We start from the raw sequence: 21,608 nt of genomic DNA on the forward strand, positions 1-21,608 counted from the left end.
AGAAGCACAGACCTCAGACGCTGAGAAACAACCAACACCTCCTACATTGGTTTTATACCAATTTCATTGTTGTGGTTCCACTAACCCCGAATCCTAAGAATTCTGGGAAATGTAGTTCAGTGAGGGATGCCCCCCCCCAAATCACAGATCCCAGGATTCATTGAGGAGAAGAAATGATTGTATTTAAGCTGCCTTGAACCTTTTGCTAGAGCAAGGCAGGTTCAAATGTTGTAAATAAACATAAATAAGACTTCAGTGTAGCTATACCCTTAGAATCATGGACTTGCAATGGCGTCAAGGTGGGCTAGAGGAACAGTCAGTCTGTCTTTCACAATAAGCTACTATTTAATCTGAGTCTTCAACAGCTGTCATAGGCCCTTCTTTTCTCATCCCTGTTGCCAATAAAGCTTCCATCACGCTGAGAATGATGCCAACATACCAGTCTGCCTTGAAACCAAGTTTCCCCAGTTAGCCAAGGGTGGGCTTACCTTCTTGCTCAGAGAGGATTTAGGAATTCTGCCTTGGCTTTAAAGGGAATGCTTCAAGTCTATGCCCAGGGTAGAGAACCCAACAACAGTTTTTCCAAACTGAGTTTGCCACCCTTTCCCTGTGAACGTGGCTGAAACTCACCCCTTTAGCTTCCTCAACGTCTACCATTTTTCTTACCATCTGCCCCTAGTATGTTCCATCAGCCGTTTGTTGGAGACCTCCCGCCATGTGGCCTCCAAAGTCTTCCAGGACCCCACAGTACAGTTTCACTGGTCAAGGCAGCTCAACAACTTTCGGAGTCACTCCTTTATGTATGCCTCACTGCTTCCAATCCAGGCTCATTCGTCAAGAGCGCAGCAACAAAACCGAACGCGCAAAAGATCTCTGGGGTCCATTCATGGCAGCCCGTCATACTTTGCAGGAACATTAAGGAGGAAAACCTCCTTTGGTAGTGGATGGGCTGCCCATGATGCACAAAGGCCACGCCAATACTTGGGACTCAAGAGGCAGCCTGTTACACAGCAAACTTTTTTTTTAACAGAAGCACCCTTTACAAAATCAGACTTCTCACTTCCAGACGGGCCACCACGGGCAGTGCTCCCTTTAAGGCAAAAAGGTGTACATAGCCCAGATGAAACTTCATATTAAAGCTTCAATAAGGGGAAATAATGTATTGATAAATGCTTTTGTGTGAAGGCTGGGGTAATCGTCTGTGGAAAGCCTCAGGGAAAAGAAGTTATGCTCCAGATATAGACCATCCAGCAGCCCTGGTTTACATACAGTTTGATGAGGAGGGAACTGAAAGAGGGAAGGATTTACAGTGGGAAAGTTCTCTTTTCCAGTGCAGAAATATTTGATTGGTCTGTAGAGAGACTCACCACATGGAAGCCATGTAACTCATAGGTGTTTATTAAACAAGGCGAGCGGGGAGGAAGTGCCATTTCTGGCCCCTATGCGTTCCTAATCCTCTTGGAGTACCAAACCTGGAGGGGTAGTGGCAGAGGGGAGTAAATAATTGAGCTCCGCTTTGCCCCTCTCAACCATTTTGAAGGTGAGTCCACGTCAAACATGAAATGCGAGTTGGGTTAGAGAAACCGTTCGCATTTCACATCTCATGTAATGAGACCAACCCCAGGCATTACATCCAATTCATGGCTGCCGCAGGGATTTGGATTCACAAAAGAGCTGCAGGTTCCCTTTAGGAACTCAATTCCCACAGTCCCAGAAAAAGCACTGAAAAAATGGAAGCAACCATTTTGAAAACAGAGATGTCTGGAGTCAAGGGGGAAAGCCTCCAGCATTCGGTAAGTGGGCCGTCCCTTTAAGGATGTGTGGAAAAGGCCATGCTGAAGCAGGCCCGGCGCGTCCATGGAGGCGGTGCTGGCAGCCACCTTGAGTGCTGAACGAGGCACCGTGCCAGCCCCCGATGACCCCCCCGACCCAGAAGTGGGCCGCATCCCCGCTCACCTCTCCGCTCCTTCGCTGCTGCTGCCTGCCTCAGCTCGGCTCTCGGCAAGCCGGGCACCCAAGTGGTGCGGCAGCGAGCAGGGAAGCGAGCAGCCTATCTGCTCCTTCGCTGCTGCTGCCCGCCTCAGGTGAGGAGGACGCTCCTGCACCATGATGCCACAAGTGACGTCATCGCGCAGGACCGGAGCACGCACGCACGCACTTCACGGACGCACACGGGGCGAGGAGCACAAGTAGGTATCTTGCCTCAGATGCCAGAAACCCTGGTACCAGCCCTGTGCTGAAGGGACCTGATTCAGACTGGAACCAAGACTGGGGGGGGCGGGGTCCACCCTCCACCACTGTGCTATTTTCCTAAACCTAAATGGTCCCATCGGGGCTTGCATGTGTATGGGTTGGGAAAATGAGGTGGTGGTGGCTGAAGGGCCCCCCTTCCTCCTCTGTGGTCATCCCAACCAGTATTGGGTCCCCGCAACACATTGGGATTGAACTCTCATGGGGAACTTGCAGCAGCATGTACCTCCGGTGGCCAGGAATTACATAAGAGTCTAATTAGGCTCAAAGAATGAAGGCTGAATGAAGGCTACTAGGAAATAAGGCGAGCCTTATTTGTAATCGATGGGGGCTTGTGCCAGAGAATTTCGAAGTTACTTGTTCCCTCCTTGAGTATGCGTATTCCTTCCTCCAGGGACATTTGCACTAGATTTGGGTAAGTTAAGTTTAAACCAATCACTCATTGATCAATGCCCTCTGGCTCATGTCAGGCCTGCTGTAATCTCACCTTTTCATGCCAGTTGTGCTCTAGTATTGTGTCGTGCCGATGTCTTTGCATGTACATTTGGAAATTAAAAGAACAAAAATCAAAAGTCACGTGTGCCTGAGATAGACCAGCTGTGTTTTCGACCATTTGGGGACTGGAGCCATGCAGGAGTAAAATTCTACAAAGAACAAGATTATACTGGTGGTCACCTACAACGAATGAGATTATACTGGTGGCACCATCCACGGCCCCAAACTGGTACAGTTTATAGGAGTAAAATTCTACAAAGAACGAGATTCTACTGGTGGTCACCTACAACGAATGAGATTATATTGGTGGCCACCAACCATGGCTCCAAACTGGTACAATTTATAGGAGTAAAATTCTACAAAGAACGAGATTATACTGGTGGCCACCATCGATGGCCCCAAACTGGTACAGTTTATAGGAGTAAAATTCTACAAAGAACGAGATTCTACTGGTGGTCACCTACAACGAATGAGATTATATTGGTGGCCACCAACCATGGCCCCAAACTGGTACAATTTATAGGAGTAAAATTCTACAAAAAACGAGATTATACTGGTGGCCACCATTGATGGCCCCAAACTGGTACAGTTTATAGGAGTAAAATTCTACAAAGAACGAGATTATACTGGTGGTCACCTACAACAAACTAGATTATACTGGTGGCCACCAACGATGGCCCCAAACTGGTAGTTTATAGGAGTAAAATTCTACAAAGAACGAGATTATACTGGTGGTCACCTACAACAAACTAAATTATACTGGTGGCCACCAACCATGGCCCCAAACTGGTAGAGTTTATACGAGTAAAATTCTACAAAGAACGAGATTAGACCAGTGGCCACCAACCGTGGCCTCAAACTGGTACAGGCCACCGATCTTCTGTCAAATACCACACTGGTTCTGAATGCTATGGGGAATGTAGGTTTGTGAGCATCAAGGGACTCGGGGGAAATTGGCTTACACCATGAATGGCACGGAGATCCATGCTATCTGTGCTACTCTGTGATTTGGGCAGGGGAAAATAGCATTTAGATATTCTGTACTCTCGTACTGTCTCACTCGTCTCACCAAGTTAAAAGAGATCAGGGGGTGGGGCCACCAGCCATGTGACCATTTTCAAGAGGTGCTGCAACTCTGTTCCACCACGTTCCAGCTGAAAAAAAACCCTGCTCTGTACTCTCGTGCTGTCTCACTCGTCTCACCAAGTTAAGTGTAATCCTTGACAGGTTATCTCCAACAGCAACATCCTGCCATTTTGTTTTTGCTTTGTTTCTCCAAATTTGTCTTTTTGAGGTTGCATAGTCCTACTCTCCGCTGCTGGAATGCGCATCTCCTAAGGATTTTCTTTAAACAGCAATACCACTCTCCTGCCCTTCAGGGGTATGCCCAACCATGCACATAGCTATCAGGACACTGTCACTGAAAAGGGAATGGGAAGGAGAGAATAAAAAGGAAGTATTTCCAAAGAATAAAAATGCAACCAGCAGTGCGGCCCTAAGATCATCGTTTCAGGTGGATAGCCATGCAGTCAGAGAGCAAGATCTGGGTCATGTAGCACCTTAAAGACCAACTCGATTTCTAAGATATGAGCTAAGGGGAGCTTTGACTCTTGAAGGCTCATACCTTGGAAATCTAGTTGGTCTTTAAGGTGCCATTGGGCCCGAATCCTAAGTACGGCTACACCCATCAAAGTCCATGAAAACCAATGGGCTTAGAATGGTTTAACTCTGCTTAGGACTGTACAGCGGGGCACTGCTCTTTCAGGTAAATGCTAATACACCACAACAGCAGTTGAAAAGTTTAGAAAATGGGAGAAAGATGCAGCGGGCCCAATTTTGCCAAAGTTTAAACCCTTGTAACTCCCACTATTTTTATAGGGAAAATTTTTTGATTTAGCGGTCATCTTACAATCAGTTTGGCGAGATCGTGCCCAATAGTCTCAAAGCTAAAGATGGGCTGAAGAAGTCTGAGTTACAGAAATAATGGGCTGATTCACCTAAGTACAACCCCACATGGACATCGTTTTTAGGGAAATGAATGCTAGGGATTTTCCCACCAGAGCTCTCATGAAGCATTACCAGAATCCCTGCCTCATTAGCTGTAAAGAGGGATACACTTGTTCTTCCACCATGGTAAGAGGATCTTTGACCTGGAAAGAGAGCCAGTTTGGAGTAGTGGTTAAGAGCGACAGGTCTCTAATCTGGAGAACCAGGTTTGATTCCCCACTCCTCTGCCTTAAGCCAGCTGGGTGACCTTGGGTCAGTCACAGCTCTCTCGGAGCTCTCTCAGCCCTGCCCATCTCACAGGGTGATTGTCATGAGGATAATAATAATAATAACACACTTCGTAAACTGCTCTGAGTGGGCGTTAAGTTGTCCTGAAGGGCGGTATATAAATCAAACATTATTATCATTAAAGTATAAGAACCAGCCCGTAAGTATTTAATCAATTCTGCGCTTGGAGAGACTTTGCAAGCTCTTGGCTTTCATTCCTTGCTGAGCCCAATTCCTCCATTCACCCTCTCTCCTGCCTGAGCCATGTCTAGATTTTGGCTGGACGTGAGCCAATCAAAACCGATGTACGTGCGTAAACGGAATGTGGTTTTTTTGCCCATTCCGTCTCTTCCAAAGGGGACCATTGACACCAAAGGCAGCAGAGCTGATTAATGGCTATCCTCAACAGCGAGAAGCAGGGTGTAAAATGAGGGCATTTTTCTGGATGAGGAATTAAAAGGCAGCGCTTGGCACTTTGCCGGTTCTAGTCTGGGCTGCCTTAGCATGCGATTCCGCTTGGAAGGCAATGACACCCGACCAAAGCAATGGCTGGATGCAACGTCTTCTGTGTCTGAAGCCAAGAGGGAGAAACAGAAACCTAATGGTCCTTGGCACTCATACTCAAGAACAACACTGCCTGCTTAAAGCATTTCATTAATTAGCTTTCATTTAATTCCTCTGGTGGAGGGAAAGAGACGAGATTGTTGTGTTCCCCCAAAGGAGGAAATGGAGGTAAAAACAGACGAGGCAGACTGGCGAGATCAGAGTAAATGACTCGGTCCAAAGAGGGACTGTGGAGTGACCCATGTCTTTCATACAACTTCCCTTCCTTTTAAGGCAGCACCACTGCAGCAGCTGTAGGAAAAGTCGCAATCTAGATGAAGAAAAGTAGCCACGGCCAATCAGACCGGCAGCCTGTTTCAGCCAGATGATCCAAGAAAGCCTATAAACCCAGAGACCAGAGTGCCCATATTATTGCCCTCCAACACTACTCCGAGAACTTCTGACTCTGAACATGCATGCTCCACTTGGTCATCGTGGCTAAAAGCCACGGACGGCCTGTCATCTCTGAAACGGTCAAATCCTCTTTCAGAACCAGCTAAACTAGTGGCTGTCATCGCTACATGCTACGGCAGTGAACTCCACAAGAATTGTATTTTTGAGTGAAGAGGTACTTCCTTTTGGCTTCTCTGAATCTGTTCCTACTTAACAGACCCCACATGTCTGCCCTGGTTCTGTCCACCAGATGCACTCTGGGAGTTCCATGCTCAGAATTTAATTCACAGGTACGTTGATGAGCTATACGTAAGTTTTCCAAAAAGGCACACAGCAGATCTCCAGGGCCATTTCAGTTCAGGAAAATGGCATGTGAGCTGGGGGAGGCTTAAGCTTAAGCCCCTCACACAGGATCCCTGTCCAAACTGGTCTGGAGGAAAACCCGGACCCCAAAGTGGCAACCGGCATTGCCCTGGACATAGAAGAAAGGGCCACAATAGTCTAGCCCAGGGGTGGCCAAACTGAGGCTCGGGAGCCACATGTGGCTCTTCTAGACGTATCATGTGGCTCCCAAAGGTCTCCGAGCATCACCATGGCTTTACAGTTTATTTTATTGGGGAAGGAGGAGGAAATAAGTAAGCTTGCAAGGTCTTCCTCTCCACCAGAGGTTGTTGGGAGAAAACAGTAAGCAGGAAAGGAGAGCATGCAGTCACATCGCTCATCAAGGGCTCTCACATACAGAGGCTCCATGTGCCCAGTTGCAGCGGCGGCAGCAGCATGAGGTGAATCGGGGAGCCAGATGGCCAACTGGCCGAAGCACGCACACACGTCCCTTCCCTTGGCTAAGTGGCTGGGCTGATGGCAGGCGGGCATGGTGGAAGGCCAATGCGGTTGAGTCAGACTGGAGACGTGGCCATGGTGCTGGGCCATGAGGCTGCTGGCAGGCGGGCGGGCGAGGCAAGAGATCCCAACGCTTCCCTCCTTGGCTGTTTAATCAAAGTTTGCAGCGTGACTCCTTTGCATAGTGGTCTACGCAGGAGGAAGCCCATCTCTCCTTCGCCCGTGTGTGTGAATGAGCGACTTTCGTGACGTTACTTCCAGATCAAAGGTCAGGCGATGGCACTTCCCAAGCTCCACCTCCTTCCAATGACGTCACTTCCAGCATAATGCACTAAACCGCCACCCCTTCCTGTGATGTCACTTTCAGGGCACTCCCCCCCAACCCGCTTCTTCCTCTGAAGTCACTTCAATGCATCATGTCTCAAACATCGGACGTTTGTTCTCTGTGGCTCTTACATTAAGCAAGGTTGGCCACCTCTGGTCTAGCGAGTGTGTGGACAACGCAGAATTTCACAACACACATCTTCCTGTGAAGCAGAGACTTCCTAGAGGTAACATGTCATTAAGCTCTAAACCTGAATTCTCACCCATCTCTATTTAAGACAAGGGCATTTTCCTTGCCTCATTTCTGACCCTTTCCCTAAAATACACTACAGATTATAAACACACTGTAGACTACAAACGAGTCAACATTCCTCTCACATCACCATTTAGCAGTTTGCTTTGCTCTGAACATCCTTCCAACCAAGACCCGGTTCGTGCTGAGGTACGAACTTGTGTCTGGAGGGAGGGCACCGCTTCGGACTGCAGGTGGAGAGATCACGTGCTGAAATTCCTTGCCGACAGCAAATGTCAAGGAGAAAGGTCATAGGCTTCTCTCCGTGTCTCCTTTTCAGTGCAGAGGGAATTTTAGGTGCAAAAACACTAGATTCCAAGAGTCACCTGCAGGCTGAACGAGTACAGCCCTGCTGAGTTCATGTGATGTAGGGGACGGGAGATGTCAAGGCCCTGCCCCCTCGCCCTGAGTTTGCAGCCCACCCACGTAGCTTCAGATTGTGAGGGGAGGTTGTTTGTGGGCCCCCTCCTCCTCCCACCACCCTGCTCTGCCTGGAGTCGACTGCCAAACGCCTTTGCAGCTGCATCTCTGGGCCTGCTGAAGGAGGTAAGGCAAGTCTCACAAATCTCATCTCCCAGTAACAACAGAGCCTTCCCCGTTGTGAGAGGTTTGCCATCTCTCTGGCTGTTGTGTTTCAGCTCTTGTGGTTTGCCATTCCCAGAGGCAGCTCAATCTCTTCACAGCAGCAGTTAAAGGCAGGGAAACCCCAATCCACGGGCAGTTCCAAAAAAACTAGTCTGTGTGTGTCACAAACCTCCATCAGGGTTAAAGAACAGCTGAAGGGCAGGGCATTTCCTCTCCTGTTGGGAACTGCATGGGTGCCACAGAAATTCTGATCCACGCAGAGGGTTAATTATGCCAGATTAAAAACGAGGAAAGTGCGGACCTAATCTTGCAATATTCTCATGAAGGTCGTGAAGCAGAGAAATATAATTGATAAGAACAAAAAGAGTCTTTTGCCACCTTAAAACACGATTATCATGGCATGCGCTTTCTGAGACAGGAGCCCGTTTTATCCGATGTGTGAAGTATGTCCTGCCATGAACTTTTACGTTACATACACACAGGGCTTTTTTTCTGGGAAAAGAGGTGGTGGAACTCAGTGGTGGAACCGCACAATGACGTCACTTTGGATCAGCTGGAACAAGGGGGGAGTTTTTAAAAGTTTAAATCACCCTAGGCGAAAATGGTCACATGGCCGGCGGCCCTAACCCCTGATCTCCAGACAGAGGGGAGTTTAGAGTGCCCTCCGTGCTGCTATGGTGTGGAGGGCAATCTAAATCCCCCTCTGTCTGGAGATCAGGGGGCGGGGCCACCGGCCATGTGACCATTTTCAAGAGGTGCCGGAACTCTGTTCCACCGTGTTCCAGCCGAAAAAAAGCCTGCATACACAAAGAGAGAGAGGGGATATATAACCACATGGATATAGACACAATACAAATGCGAAGCTTGGGTTAAAAGACCATGAAATCCAAAAACGACTGTCTGCGACAAGTTTTTACAAAACTCAAATATGTACAACATAAGCATGGAAACCATTCACTGCTCTGCAACTGACGGCGACACCGTCTGCCTAAGTACATAGAAATGTTTAACACCTGTGAGGGCTAATAGAGATATCAGCTCTATTTAAACTCAAATAAGCCTACTGACAAATTCCAGTGCAGCAATTTCAAAGTCTCCTTTCGTAAAGGCATTAACCGTGGCTTAAACACACCGGGGTGGACCACGCCATGAACTTCTGTGATATGCAAGAACTTCGATGCCCAGGCCACAACTTTTGTGGTTCTTCCCTTCTGCAACTGTTTGAAATGACAGCTGAAATCCTGCTTGGGTGGGGAGGTCTCTCTTCTCCCCTAGGAACAGAATTTCAGGGAGGATTCTGGACCGCCCCAGGGAGAGGGAGCTGAAATGTCATGCTCCCTGCACTTCTCTGAAACGCAGTTGGATCCAACCCAGTGATGTCTTCCTTAGCCAACACAGGCGTTAAATCATAGAATCGTAAGACTGGAAGGGCCCTCCAGGGTCATCTAGTGCAACCCCCTGCATAATGCAGGAAATTCACAACTACCCCTCCGACTGGCCCAGTGACCCCTGCTCCATGCCCCAAAAAACTGAAGGACACAGCTAGGGAGACTGTTACCATCATCAATTACAGCAGTTATGAATGGCCACCGTGCTCATCTTATATGCTTTTATGTTTTGCATTGAGACATCACGAAGTATACCTGCCTGAGAGCCAAGCTACAAGTGACGCCTGACACAGGTTGCACACTTGTCAGCTTACCTCAAGTTTTGATGGGAAGGCGTCCTGGTTTTACAGTTTGGCTCACCATTACAGCTGCAAGACCGGGATGCCTACATTTCCCATCAAAACTTGAGGGAAGCTGACAAGTGTCCAACCTGTGTCAGGCGTCACTTGTAGCTTGGCGCCGAGTGTCATGGCTTTCTAACCCCAGTTCCCATTCTGTATCTGCATGCTGAGAAGACACTTCTTATATCTGATGAAGTCGACTTTAGACCAAGAAAACATGGCAAAAGAAACCTATAAAGTCTTGAAGATACCACAAAACCTGCCTTTTAGTTGTGCAGCAAGGGACAAACGCAGCTACCCTCCCCACAACCCCAGAATTTGCAATCAATGAGAAGCCTTGTTGTTGCGACACTGCCCTCTACTGGCTACAAAACAGGATTCCTCTGTATCTTCGTTTCCCCCGACGATATATATCAATTTTAAACTTATGCTGAAATGCTACAGATCTTGCTATGAATGGGACAATAGATTCCACTGATCTCCTGGCCCCAGATCTTACTTGCAAAATCCAGCCTCGAATACTTTTGAGATTGGTATAAATATACCTTTATTACTTTTATTTTCATCTGCTAAGTGGCACAGTTAGGATGCAAGATCCTGAAAAGGTTGTTTTGATCTCCAAATGTGGTTTATTGCACCATGCCTGTCTGAGGTCCAAGTCCAGGAAAAATGTACGCAGTGGACTCCAAGTATGGCCCGGTCGATAAAGTCAAGATATCCCTGTTACTGCCGTTCAGCTTACGTGATTTCTCAATGGGAGGTGAGGCTTTGGTTAAAAATTCTAAGTTCAAGCCAGGATGGCACTGAGGGCACCGACCGGGCAAGCAGTACCCAAGCTGGTGTGAATTCCTGATCCTCAAAGGATCTTGAGGACGTGTGATGTTCCTTCTGGCATTCCTGGCAGGAGCTTCAGTCCTACGGGCGCTCCGCAGCATAGCAGCCACCAAGGGACAACACCATTTTGCACTGCGGCAGAAAAAGAAGAGAGAGGCAAACGGAAGTCTTGTGCATTTCAAAAAGCTACGTTACAGCATTTTCTTACATGCTCCAGATGCCGAGTCTGTCATACTTGGGTAGTTGTTCCGAGGTAAGAACCCCAATCTCTGTGCACAAAGACCTGTTGTGTTCTTTTACTCCTCGTGCAGAGCAGCTTGGCAAAAAGCTGCCTGTCTGGTCGTGAGGGACAAGAAAGCACTGCCTCTCAAGAAACTTCTCTGTGTACTTGCAATCAGTGCCAAAGAAAGACACAAGAGTCCATGAAAACTAAGGTATACCTTGCTCATTACTTTCTCTGTTGGTTGCGTTCTGATGGATGGGGTAAGGGGAGGGGAGGGGGGATAGGATACAATGGTGAACTCTGTGGCTTCGTACGCTTGGCTGCTCCCCTACCCCTCCCAAATTCTCTGAAAATGCAATACAGCAATAATTATAGTTATCCTTCCTGACTCCACCCTCGTCACCAGAGCATTTTTGCCAGAAAAAAAGTAGAATATCAGGCACGCCCAATGATGTTTCTGGGGTAGCCCTCAAAATGGAGCTAAATCAGAAATCTCTGGAAGTTTGAGAGTGGCAAAGATCATGTCTATTATATTGAAATATGCTTATGATTAAGGAGGGGCTGCTAAGTTTTGCGAGAAAGGATGTCACTGACCTCTTGGAAAATGGTCAGTGGGCTTTAACCCAAATAATGTACGTGAGACAAAAGAAATCAAGTCGCTGTGACATCCCTGGATGTTAGTAGTATACAGGAGAGAGCATGATGTATATGCTCAGTGCTTGTTCATAGCTTAAAACCCCCTCCAGTTCTATTGCACGGTATGTTTTTTACTTAACAGTGCTCCACTACAGAAGGGCATTTATGCTGGCTAGGCTAAACTCCTTTCCGTTTACGCTTACTGAGGGCCGCTATGCAGGTATATCTTATTCGGATAGAATGTATAAATGTGGAGATGGTCAAATTGAGACTTAAGTGAGTAGAAAAGGCAGAGGTATAATTGTAACTACGCACTTGCAGACAAAACTCGGAATCAATACCACAAATATCAGCTTTCTTCACCCCTTTATCTCATCATTACACAGATCATCCTGGCTCTACTACCCATCCATGCGCTAGGAACAAGTTCCCCTTGCCTGCAATCTCCGCCCTCCTCTTACTGCTCTTCAACTGGCATGCCTCTTATGGCCACTCTCTCCTCAACCAGTCTGCAAGACATAAGCCCTCCCATCCATAAGCAAGTGGGGCTCCTTCTAGCCAAACTGGCTTGCTACTTTCCTCAAATGTTGGATGATTGTTCAGCATTCTATGGCTGAGCCCTCCTCCTCGGAAGTTAGAATGTTCAGGAATATTCCGTGACGTAACAACAGCTCGACTAGAAGCAGGCAGAGGGATAACAGCCAGCTTGTACCCATTGGAAAATGGGTTGGCTCTAGCATAAAATGTCTACCTGCGTAGACATTGCAAGAGAAAACACAAGAAAAAGACTGCAGTGGCCACTTACGCTAAGTAAAACTGATTGTTTCCTCACTTATGTTTCCGCTTGTGCAAGATTTTGTGCAACTAATCTCTGAACACTCAAATATAGAGGGAAGAAAGCACCAGATGTTGAACAAAAGCTTGCCTAAGTGGAACCACACTAAGTCCATTTATGTTTGTACATTGCTGGGTCCACATCAATATATACATACAGCCACATCCCCCTAAGTGAGACAGTGACTAGTATAAATCAGAGCTTTGGCACCAACCTTATGTGGCTAGTTTCACTTGGTCAGCACACTGTAGGAACCGTTGCACGTGCTCAGCACAGTTCATCACCGAGGTCTGGTTTTCTTTAAGGCACTGTTCAAACGCAGAGAATGGTTCCGCACAATCATTGCGGATCTTCTGAATAATTGGGCTGTGGCAAAAACAGGAGAAGAACTCTGCTGGATCGTACCAGTGGCCCATCTAGTCCAGCATCCTGTCTCACACAGTGACCAACCAGTTACTATGAAGGGCCAAGTACTGGACATAAAGGCCGAGGCCTTCCCCTAATGGCACTGAGTTTCAGAGGTTTACCGCCTCTGAATGTGGACGTTCCCTTTAGTCACCAAGGCCAGTAGCCACTGATAGACCTTTCCTTCATGAATCTGTCTAATTCCCTTTTAAAACTGTGTACGACTATGGCCATCAACATAGCACATGAGCAAATGGAGGGAAAACCAAGATTACCGCCAAGCAAGAGCTCCAATGTTCAGCAGTGCCTTACTTTGAGAGCAGATTCCAATGGCAGCCATCTTGGTTTGTTCTTTCTTAAAAGAACAAATCAAGATGGCTGCCATTTGAATCCCCCCCCCCCTCACAAATTTTCTTGGCAACCTTAGCCAAGCTAAGCCACACACACAATCTTCCGTATTATCATCTGCCTCACATTGCCAGACTGCCTTGGGAAATGTCAGGAAATTTTGAGGGTGTTGCTTGGGGAGGGTGGAATTTGGGGAAGATGTGGCGAGCCAGTTTGGTGTAGTGGTTAAGAACACGGGACTCTAACCCAGAGAACCGGGTTCGATTCCTCACTCCTCTGCTTGAAGGCAGCTGGGTCAGTCACAGCTCTTCCAGAGCTCCCTCAGCCTCACCCACCTCACAGGGTGATTGTTGTGGGGATAATAACAACATACTTTGTAAGCTGCTTTGAGTGGGTGTTAAGTTGTCCTGAAGGGCAGTATATAAATCGAATGTTGTTGTATCACTTCTAGGCACATAACAAGCATATAGCCCTCACATCGACAACACAGAGATTATAATTTTGCACTGCTTCACAACTAATTGATGTAAGGCGCTCCCACTCACAAAAGATTAAAGATATTGGATTAAATATCAAAAGATAAAGATATTGGATTAAATATCAATAGTCTTCACGGAGCCATTGAACTCCTTTTTTTAATCTCACAGATAATGATCACAGAGATCTTTAGCAAAAGCGTTATGCAATCCTGGGCCAGTCATTCTCTCTCAACCTAACTAGTGAAGCTAATAAAAAGGAAGGAAAGGTGAAGCTAACAAAACGGTGGAGGGGAATAATTAAAAAGCTCTTTAGGTTCCCACTGGGGAGAAAATTGGAGTAGGAATAATATTAAATAATTTTTTAAAAACGAATTAAGACATTGGGAAGGCAGATAATTGTTTTGGGGTGAGGAACTTACTGCGAAGACGAGCATTTGGCCATGTCAACTTTGAGCTGGTGGCAATCTTGTTGCCAGGAGGAAGGGTTGGCAGCCACACACTGGCCGTACTGCTCCATTTCTTTGCGACAATATCGCGCCGTCACTTGCAGTGCGGCCTCCCTGTTGAGGGGCAGAAACACAATGGCACGAGAGACGCCAGTCAGCACTGATAGACATTTTAGGGAGAGAAGGGTGTAAAGGTAAAGAGGTGTGTATGTGAAACAGAAAGAGTGCACAACATTTCTCTGTGCACGGAAAACATTGTCATTTAAAAACCACACCTCACTGAAAATAACAGGCATTTTGCAAGTAAATAATAAAAAAGGACCACACAGGGGTCGTACATACAGTAAAAGCACTGATATTGAGTTCTTGATTATCCCAAATGCTCAGTTAATGGGCATTGATCTGAGGACAAGTTCCTCATCCTCAGCTGCCACATCCTGTGCCTTCAGGCGCACATGCATCCTACTCCCACATTTCCAACTGGCCAGCTTGATATATCTGGTTTCTGACAACTGGCATTGCATTTCATCTTCATGTGTCTCTTTTGTAAGCCCTCCAGCCTTGAGCTGCTGAGAGCCAGCTCTGCCAGAGGTATCCCAGGTCCCTGGTCCGCATGCCTACCTGCTATGCCAGGTGGCTCAGGCAGACAGGGAGAAGGTGTGGTGGCTGTCACAATGGGCTTTGATCTTTGCAGATTCCTCTGGGCAAGGGGTGGAGCACAGCAATAATCTTGGGTTATCTAAGTAGATAACATGAGAGACAGATAACAATGCTTCTACTGTAATACTGGATTCTCTTTAATTAGGGCTGCAACATTTCAATTGATTGATCAATAAAAAAAACTTTTTGACAGACTGCAAAAGTGCCCCCTGATTAACTGGGCAGCCCATATTTTAGTAGCACTTATTATTTTTAATGCAAGTACTTATAAGAACTGCTAAGAACAATCTCAGAAGAGGCATTACCCTCTCCCACAATGGAGAAGGACGATTATAATAGATAGACATGACTTTAATGCCTCTTCTAGGACAGTGCCAGCACAGATACCTGAACTAAAACAATAATAGGTGTTCAATCATGTGACAGTTCTACTTTTGATATCAGACAACATACAATTTCCATGATTCCAAAGATCATCTGGCTTGGCTGCTCGATGAGATGAGAATCTCTGTTGGCATTCTTGTGTCATTTATTTATTTATTTACCCACCCTCCCCGCAAGTGGGCTCAGGGCGAGGTACAACACTGATTAAAATACAACTTAAAATCAATGATAAAAACAGATAAAATACTGTGCCCCTTTCAGGGCAACCAGTGAGAGTGGACTCCCTTGTAGAGGGAGACCAGTGGAAGGCTTGGCAATGATGGGCTAAAATTAGCCTCCACCATATGCCTGGCAGAACATCTCGGTCTTACAGGCCCTCCTAAATGGTACAAGATCCTGGTGGGCCCGAGTGTCCTCAGACAGAGAGTTCCACCAGGTTGGGGCCAGGACCAAAAAGGCCCTGGCCCTGGTAGAGGCCAGCCGAGCCTCCCTAGGGCCAGGGACCACCAGTAAATGTTTTCCTGTTGAACGAAGTGCTCTCTGGGGCACATAACGGGGAGAGATGGTCCCTTAGGTATGCTGGTCCCAGTCCGTTTAGGGCTTTATCCTCGGTGAAGTTACACCCTTCTAAGTCCATTAAAGTCAATGGGCTTAGAAGGGAGTAACTGTGTTTCCAATGGCAGTGTTAATGTCACACCCGTCAAAAGACCAAAGCAGTGCAAAAAGAAAGCACTCTAATTAATAATGAAGGTATGTTTACTCCAGAGCAGTCTTCACAAAACTATGCATAGGAGGAGTGGGGGGGGGCAACTTCTTACTCCCCCTAAGCATTAGAACTCAAGACACTGCAGTACTACAGAGAGTTACACCAGTCTAAGTCCATTGATCTCAATGGGCTTAGACTGGAGTAACACCACTGGATTGCACTGAGGGAAACTCAATCAGATTGTTGGTTAGCTAGCGAAGAACAGCAAAAGAAAGTACCTTTTCCGCCAACCCATAACTTAGCGAATGGGCTAGCACAGAGTATAGTGACAGATGCTGCCTAAACAGAAGATTCGACAAGCTCCTAGAAGAGAGATCTATCAGCCATGAGAGCCAAACAGAACCTCCATTTTCAGAGGCAGTATACCAGAGAATAGTAAGGAAGCGGGGCCAAGCCATGGGTCGGGGGGCGGGGAGCTTCCCCTTTCACGTCCCACTTATGAACATCTCTGGCTGACCACTGTGGGAGATACGATACTGGGCTAGATTGACCCTGGCTTTGACCCAACACAGCTCTTTTTATTAAGAGCAGGTTATTTCGAAACATGTCGGGATGACTGATTGATTGTCCGCCTTTCTCACTGAGATACAAGGCGGTTTGCAGAGTGCAAGCGGAACGCATTATAATCAACAGCTAGGGCATCTTAAAAACAAAGATTTGCAAAAAGTGTAATCCATTAATCCCCCCTCCTTCTAGCCAGGCTCAGGTTAACCCTCCCCTGGAAAAAAGGCCAGAAGCGGAGAGCCCCCCCAAGCCCCTTGGTGCAGCAACTTAAAGGTCGGCACTTACATGCTGCTTCTATTGCTTGGAAGAGGCACTCAGAGCTTGCTTCTTTCTCTTTACTGCGCATGCTTCGCAGCTGCCGAGGGAGCCCTTTTGCGCATGCTCCTCCTAGGCGGCGGGCCAGGCTTTCCAGTACAGCCCTGAGAACGAGTACGGTCGCGCGTGCGCGTTGAAAGGGCCACGTCTCGTGAGGTCGCGCGTGCGCCGCTGGCCGCCACCTGCCCCGGAGGCGGAAGTGGCGCGTGCCGGCGGCGGGGGCGCCTGGGCGGGGCTCCCGGAAGCAGGATGGCGGCGGCGGTGGCCGGTGCCGGGCCGGGCCCGGGGGACGAGCTGGTGCAGGAGGTGGTCCCCTACCGGCGGCGGTCGCGGCTGCTGTGGGGCACGGTGCTGCCCTTCTGCGTGCTCTACCCGCTCTGGCTGTGGTGCTGGGGGCCCTGCGCCTGGGCCTGGGCTGGGGGCGGCCCGGCCGAGGTGCCCGAGGCGGCGCTGCTCTACCTGGCCGCCATCGGGGCCCTGCACCTGCTCACCGCCCTGGCCGGCCTCTGGAGCGTCAACGTCCACTGCTTCCTCTACTGCTGCTGGGTCAGTAGCGCGCCGGGCTCCGGGAAGGAGGGGGGGTGAGGTAGGGTTGCCAGCTCCAGGTTGGGACATTCCTGGAGATGTGAGGAATGGAGCCTGGAGAGGGCAGGGGTCGGGGAGGGGAGTGACCCCAGCAATGTATAAGGCCATAGAGTTCATCGTCTGAAGCTTCCCTTTTCTCCAGGGAAGCTGATCTCTGTGGCCTGGAGATCATCTGTAATTCCGGGAGATCCCCAGCCCACACCTGGAGGCTGGCAACCCTAAAGTAAGGACAGGCTGCAGTGGTGCCAACCAACCTCCAGGTGGGTCCTGGAGATTGCCCGGAATTACAGCTGATCTCCAGGTCACGTGGTTGCTTGGGAGGTGGTTCTTTGCCGCATCACTGAGCTTACAGCTTCCACCCCCAAATATCCAGGAATTTCCCCGAACTGGAGTTTGCAGCCACTGAGCTTCCAGCCTCTACTCCACATATCCAGAGATGTTCCCAAACTGGAGTTTGCAGCCACTGAGTTTCCAGCCTCCACTTCAAATATCCAGAGATTTTCCCAAATTGGAGTTTGCAGCCACTAAGCTTCCAGCCTCTACTTCAAATATCCAGAGATTTTCCCAAACTAGAGTTTGCAGCCCTAGGCCACGGCCCTGTGGAGGTCAGGTCTCAGCTTGCCCTCTTCCTGTGGCTTGAACCCACAGGCTACTGTTAAGCTCCATGGCGGGCAAGGCTTGGCTTGTTAAATTCTGCATGTGAAAGGGCGTTGAATGCCAGAATTCCTGAGGGTTGCTCTTTTTTAATTAGTATGTATATTTATCCCACTTCCCAGTGGGGACCCAAAGTGGCTTATGGAAAATACCCCTTTAAGTAAATTGAAATACAGCACAGTATAAAAAGCAAACAAAGGACAACAGATAAGAAAGACCTCTTGGATCAATGTCCATCAGGTTAGCTTTGATGATCCTTTTAACGACAGTGCCCTTTCTGTGAGGCTGCCTTTGAAGACTGTTCAGAAATGACCATTGGCACAGAAGTGGTACCCAGTTTGTTAGCAGGCTACAGGTGGTTATAGCTCAGTGGTAGACCATCTGCCTTGCATGCAGAAGGTCCCACGTTGAATTGGCGGATGTTGCAAATTGGCATAGAAATGCTGCCTTTTTAACCCGGCGATCCCTGACGAGATGGCTATGAATGCCCTGGTGCTTGCCAACGTGTTACATAGTGTTCATTTCCTTCTTCCCTAAAGTTGCCTTGAGCAGGTCACTAGAGAGGCATTGCATACATTTTTCTAAAAAAAAACAAACCCAAGGCTGACTTTCCGCTATCTAATTGGAGCAGAAAGTACTTTAGAACAGCCTACCAGGGCATCATCTTTGTGTCTACAGGAAGCACCTTTTGGGGACAGCTGCCTACATTCTAGGAGGATATTTTGGCTTAGAACCTCTCAGCAATGTGGGGCCCACTGTGCTCTGCCATGCCAGCTCTTATGGTGGTGCCCCTGGCCTGTTCTCAAAACTCTAAAAGTGTTCACAGGTTCATTAAGAAGAGGGGGGAACCCTGCCTCTAATCTGTGGCACGTTCCGGAGCGGTAACATTGTTAGTCTGTTATCACAAAAACAAGGAAGGTGGTTTGTGGTGCACCTAAAAACAAACATGTTTATTGTGGCTTAAGCTTCCATAGATAAGAGCCTGCTTTACTGGATGCAAGCGGGGTCTTTTTCATTAAAAGAAAAAAAAGGTGTGCCATGGTAAATCTATGGCATGATGCGGAAATCTTCCCCTTCCCCTGGTACAGGGAAGCTACGCTTAGTTGTGAAGCAAATAGACTCTCCCCTTGCTCAAGGACCCTTTATTTCACTTCATAAATTGCAGTCTGGTGTTGAAAGCAGATGTTGAAGCCGGATACACGCTTTGTGGAAGTAACTTGTTTCAGACTGCTGCAGTCCTAGTGCTGTTTGCTTACATTGCTTATTAGATCCAGAGAAGTTAGCCGTGTTAGTCTGTAGTTGCAAAATAGTAAAGAGTCCAGTAGCTTCTTTAAGACTAACCAACTTTATTGTAGCAGAAGCATTCGAGAACCACAGCTCTCTTCATCATGCATCTGCATCATGCATCTATATTGCTTATTAGATGTCTCATTTGCTATATTGCTTATTAGATGTCTCCTCGTTTTGATTGCATTAATTTATACAATGTAATCTGCCTTGAGTTTCAGTGAGAAAAGCAGACTATAAATAAAGTAAATAAAATAAATAATATATATCAGAAAGAGGAGGTTGAGAATAAGTAAAACGTTCATGAGGACATTGCAGATAATGAATCGCAAAGGAGTTTGGAAGACAAGACAGGCTATGCCTGTCATTGTTAAGAACCCTTAAGTGGGTTTGGTAGCGTGCTTAGCTGTTCCTTCTTTTGTCAGTGTAATTTCACTTCTCCGAACAGGGTTTGTGTTTGGTGTCCTAGTTGTAGATTTTGGTTATGTGTGCTATCATTATCTGATCTCCTATGGTTTTGAGAAATTGTCCTTTTCTCAAAATCTGCTGCTTATTTTATAGTATTATAGACACCTATAACATGATGGGTGTGTCTTATTCCAGGATATCACCATGCTGTCTTGTATAGGAAAACTTCCAACAAGGATATTTGTTTGTTTGTTTATGTCATTTATAGTCCACCTTTCTCACTGAGGCTCAAGGCAGATTATACAGTGTGAGACCAGTACAGTCAATTTCAAGGATATTTCCATAAACAATAACGTAGGGTAGATAAACACAAGTTTACAAGTATAGCATTAGTAAGAATCCAATTCAGAGCTGGAGAAATGCTGAAACGGAACATAAGCAATTATAGGGCTAACATTAGACCACGTGACGCACAGGTGGCTCACAGGAGCACATTTTTCAGACAACAGGTAGTACATAAAGCACACAGTGGTGAAGTCTATGGTCCTTAACTCATTAGCGAAGCATCTGAGAGCCCCTCCTGACTATACAAGAGCCTTTCTGAATAATTTGGTTTATGAAACTGTCACTGGCATAGTTTCATGAGCGTTAAGTTTTGCCGTTGAAGCCTGATGAAGATCTTCCGAGTTTGCATCTTAGCGTTGAAACCTTCCTTCATACTTAAACTTCTTGTCATTCTGTGACAGTGAAGAAATAGCATTTATAAGAAAAGTTGTAAAGGTGGCAGGCAACCAGATGCCATCACTTCGATTCCATGGCAGGCCTGGGGGGTAAAGTTCCCCATTTCACCTGCCAGTATTGTAATGAGCCCAGCTAGGCAGATAAAATATGAAAAGGATTAATAGAGGATTATCCGTCAGTTTATGAGCATGGTTATCGGGTATGGAAGTTTTGTAACAGAGATCAGTACCATTGACTCACAGACCGTATAACTCTTTCCCCATTACCATCTCCCCCAAGAGCTCCAAATGTTCAACACTCTATCCTAGCTTTAACCTTGTACAGTTTCCTCTGCTAAATATTTCTTTGCTCGGTCTGAGCTTTAAAGACCATATTTTTCCAGTTCTGTGTCTCTCTCTTTCAGGTACGCAGTCCAAGGAAAGCCACATTGGCTAAAGTTGTGCCAACCCCAAACAATGGTTCTGCAGAACTGGTGCCGCTCCACCGAGATCAGGTGAGCAAACAGCTGTTGTTTGCAAAGGTTTGTCCACAGAATTACAGAATTTGTCCGCTCGAGGTCTTGGCTTAGCATTGGAGCTTCTCGAGGTGATTAATAAGCTACAAGTACAGATTTTATAGCTGAGGTCCTGCTTTTAACAGAGGCTGGGTTAAGCTGATCTCTACCTTCCCTCTTCTGCCAGTCTTGCTTTCTCCCAGTTGTAAGCTGTGACTCTTGTCAGATTGGAAGCTGTCATCTGTGCCTTTGTGGAAGCTAAGTCGCTGGGATGTACTCAGTTTGTGGTTGCTCTGGAAGAATGTATGGAGGTTGAAGCTATCACAGTTATACAGAATAGTGCCTGTCTTTAGAGTTGATTATGTTCTTCATGTGGCTCCCTTTTGCAGGCACCATACCTGGGAGCTGGGGAGCTGGTGGGCAGATCTGCCTTGTGACCTGGGCTTTTTTTCAGCGGGAACATGGTGGAACAGAGTTCCAGCACCTCTTGAAAATAGTCACATGGCTGGTGGCCCCGCCCCCTGATCTCCAGACAGAGGAGAATTTAGATTGCCCTCCGCGCCACAGTACGGAGGGCAATCTAAATTCCCTTCAGTCTGGAGATCAGAGGGCAGGGCCACCAGCCGTGTGACTATTTTCACCGAGAGCAATTTAAACTTTAAAAAACTCCTCCCTTGTTCCAGCTGACCCAAAGTGACATCATTGTGCAGTCCTGGGAGCGTGCACATACTTTGCGCATGTGCATGTGGTACCAGGGGCACTACCTCCCGCCAAGAGTTGCCCCCTGTGCAGGCAACCCACTGAGTTCCACCACCTCTTT

The 21,608-nt window shown here is 47.4% G+C and overlaps 2 protein-coding genes across 3 annotated transcripts in view; one reads left to right on the forward strand and one right to left on the reverse strand.

Moving 5' to 3' along the window:
• Positions 1-10,333: 10,333 nt before the first annotated feature.
• On the reverse strand, positions 10,334-16,668 carry CHCHD5 (coiled-coil-helix-coiled-coil-helix domain containing 5). 2 transcript variants are annotated; one of them, XM_055003635.1, is made up of 4 exons: positions 16,591-16,668; positions 13,965-14,105; positions 12,528-12,679; positions 10,334-10,751 (listed from the first exon to the last, which is right to left on the reverse strand). In XM_055003635.1, coding segments are annotated over exons 1-3 (294 nt in total). In that variant the 5' UTR covers positions 16,593-16,668; the 3' UTR covers positions 10,334-10,751; position 12,528. The 2 variants fall into 2 exon arrangements, with proteins under 2 accessions (XP_054859610.1, XP_054859611.1); XM_055003636.1 differs by lacking the exon at positions 16,591-16,668 and adding an exon at positions 14,613-14,730.
• A 195-nt stretch (positions 16,669-16,863) lies between these two features.
• The window catches only part of ATP13A1 (ATPase 13A1), a 42,003-nt gene continuing 37,258 nt past the window's right edge, over positions 16,864-21,608 (forward strand). Inside the window, exons 1-2 of the mRNA XM_055003211.1 lie at positions 16,864-17,166; positions 20,699-20,788. Coding sequence (XP_054859186.1) covers positions 16,870-17,166; positions 20,699-20,788 — 387 coding nt within the window. The 5' untranslated portion in view covers positions 16,864-16,869. The remainder of the gene's footprint in view (positions 17,167-20,698; positions 20,789-21,608) is intronic.

The sequence above is a fragment of the Eublepharis macularius genome, chromosome 19, assembly GCF_028583425.1.
Source record: "Eublepharis macularius isolate TG4126 chromosome 19, MPM_Emac_v1.0, whole genome shotgun sequence".
Lineage (NCBI taxonomy): Eukaryota > Metazoa > Chordata > Lepidosauria > Squamata > Eublepharidae > Eublepharis > Eublepharis macularius.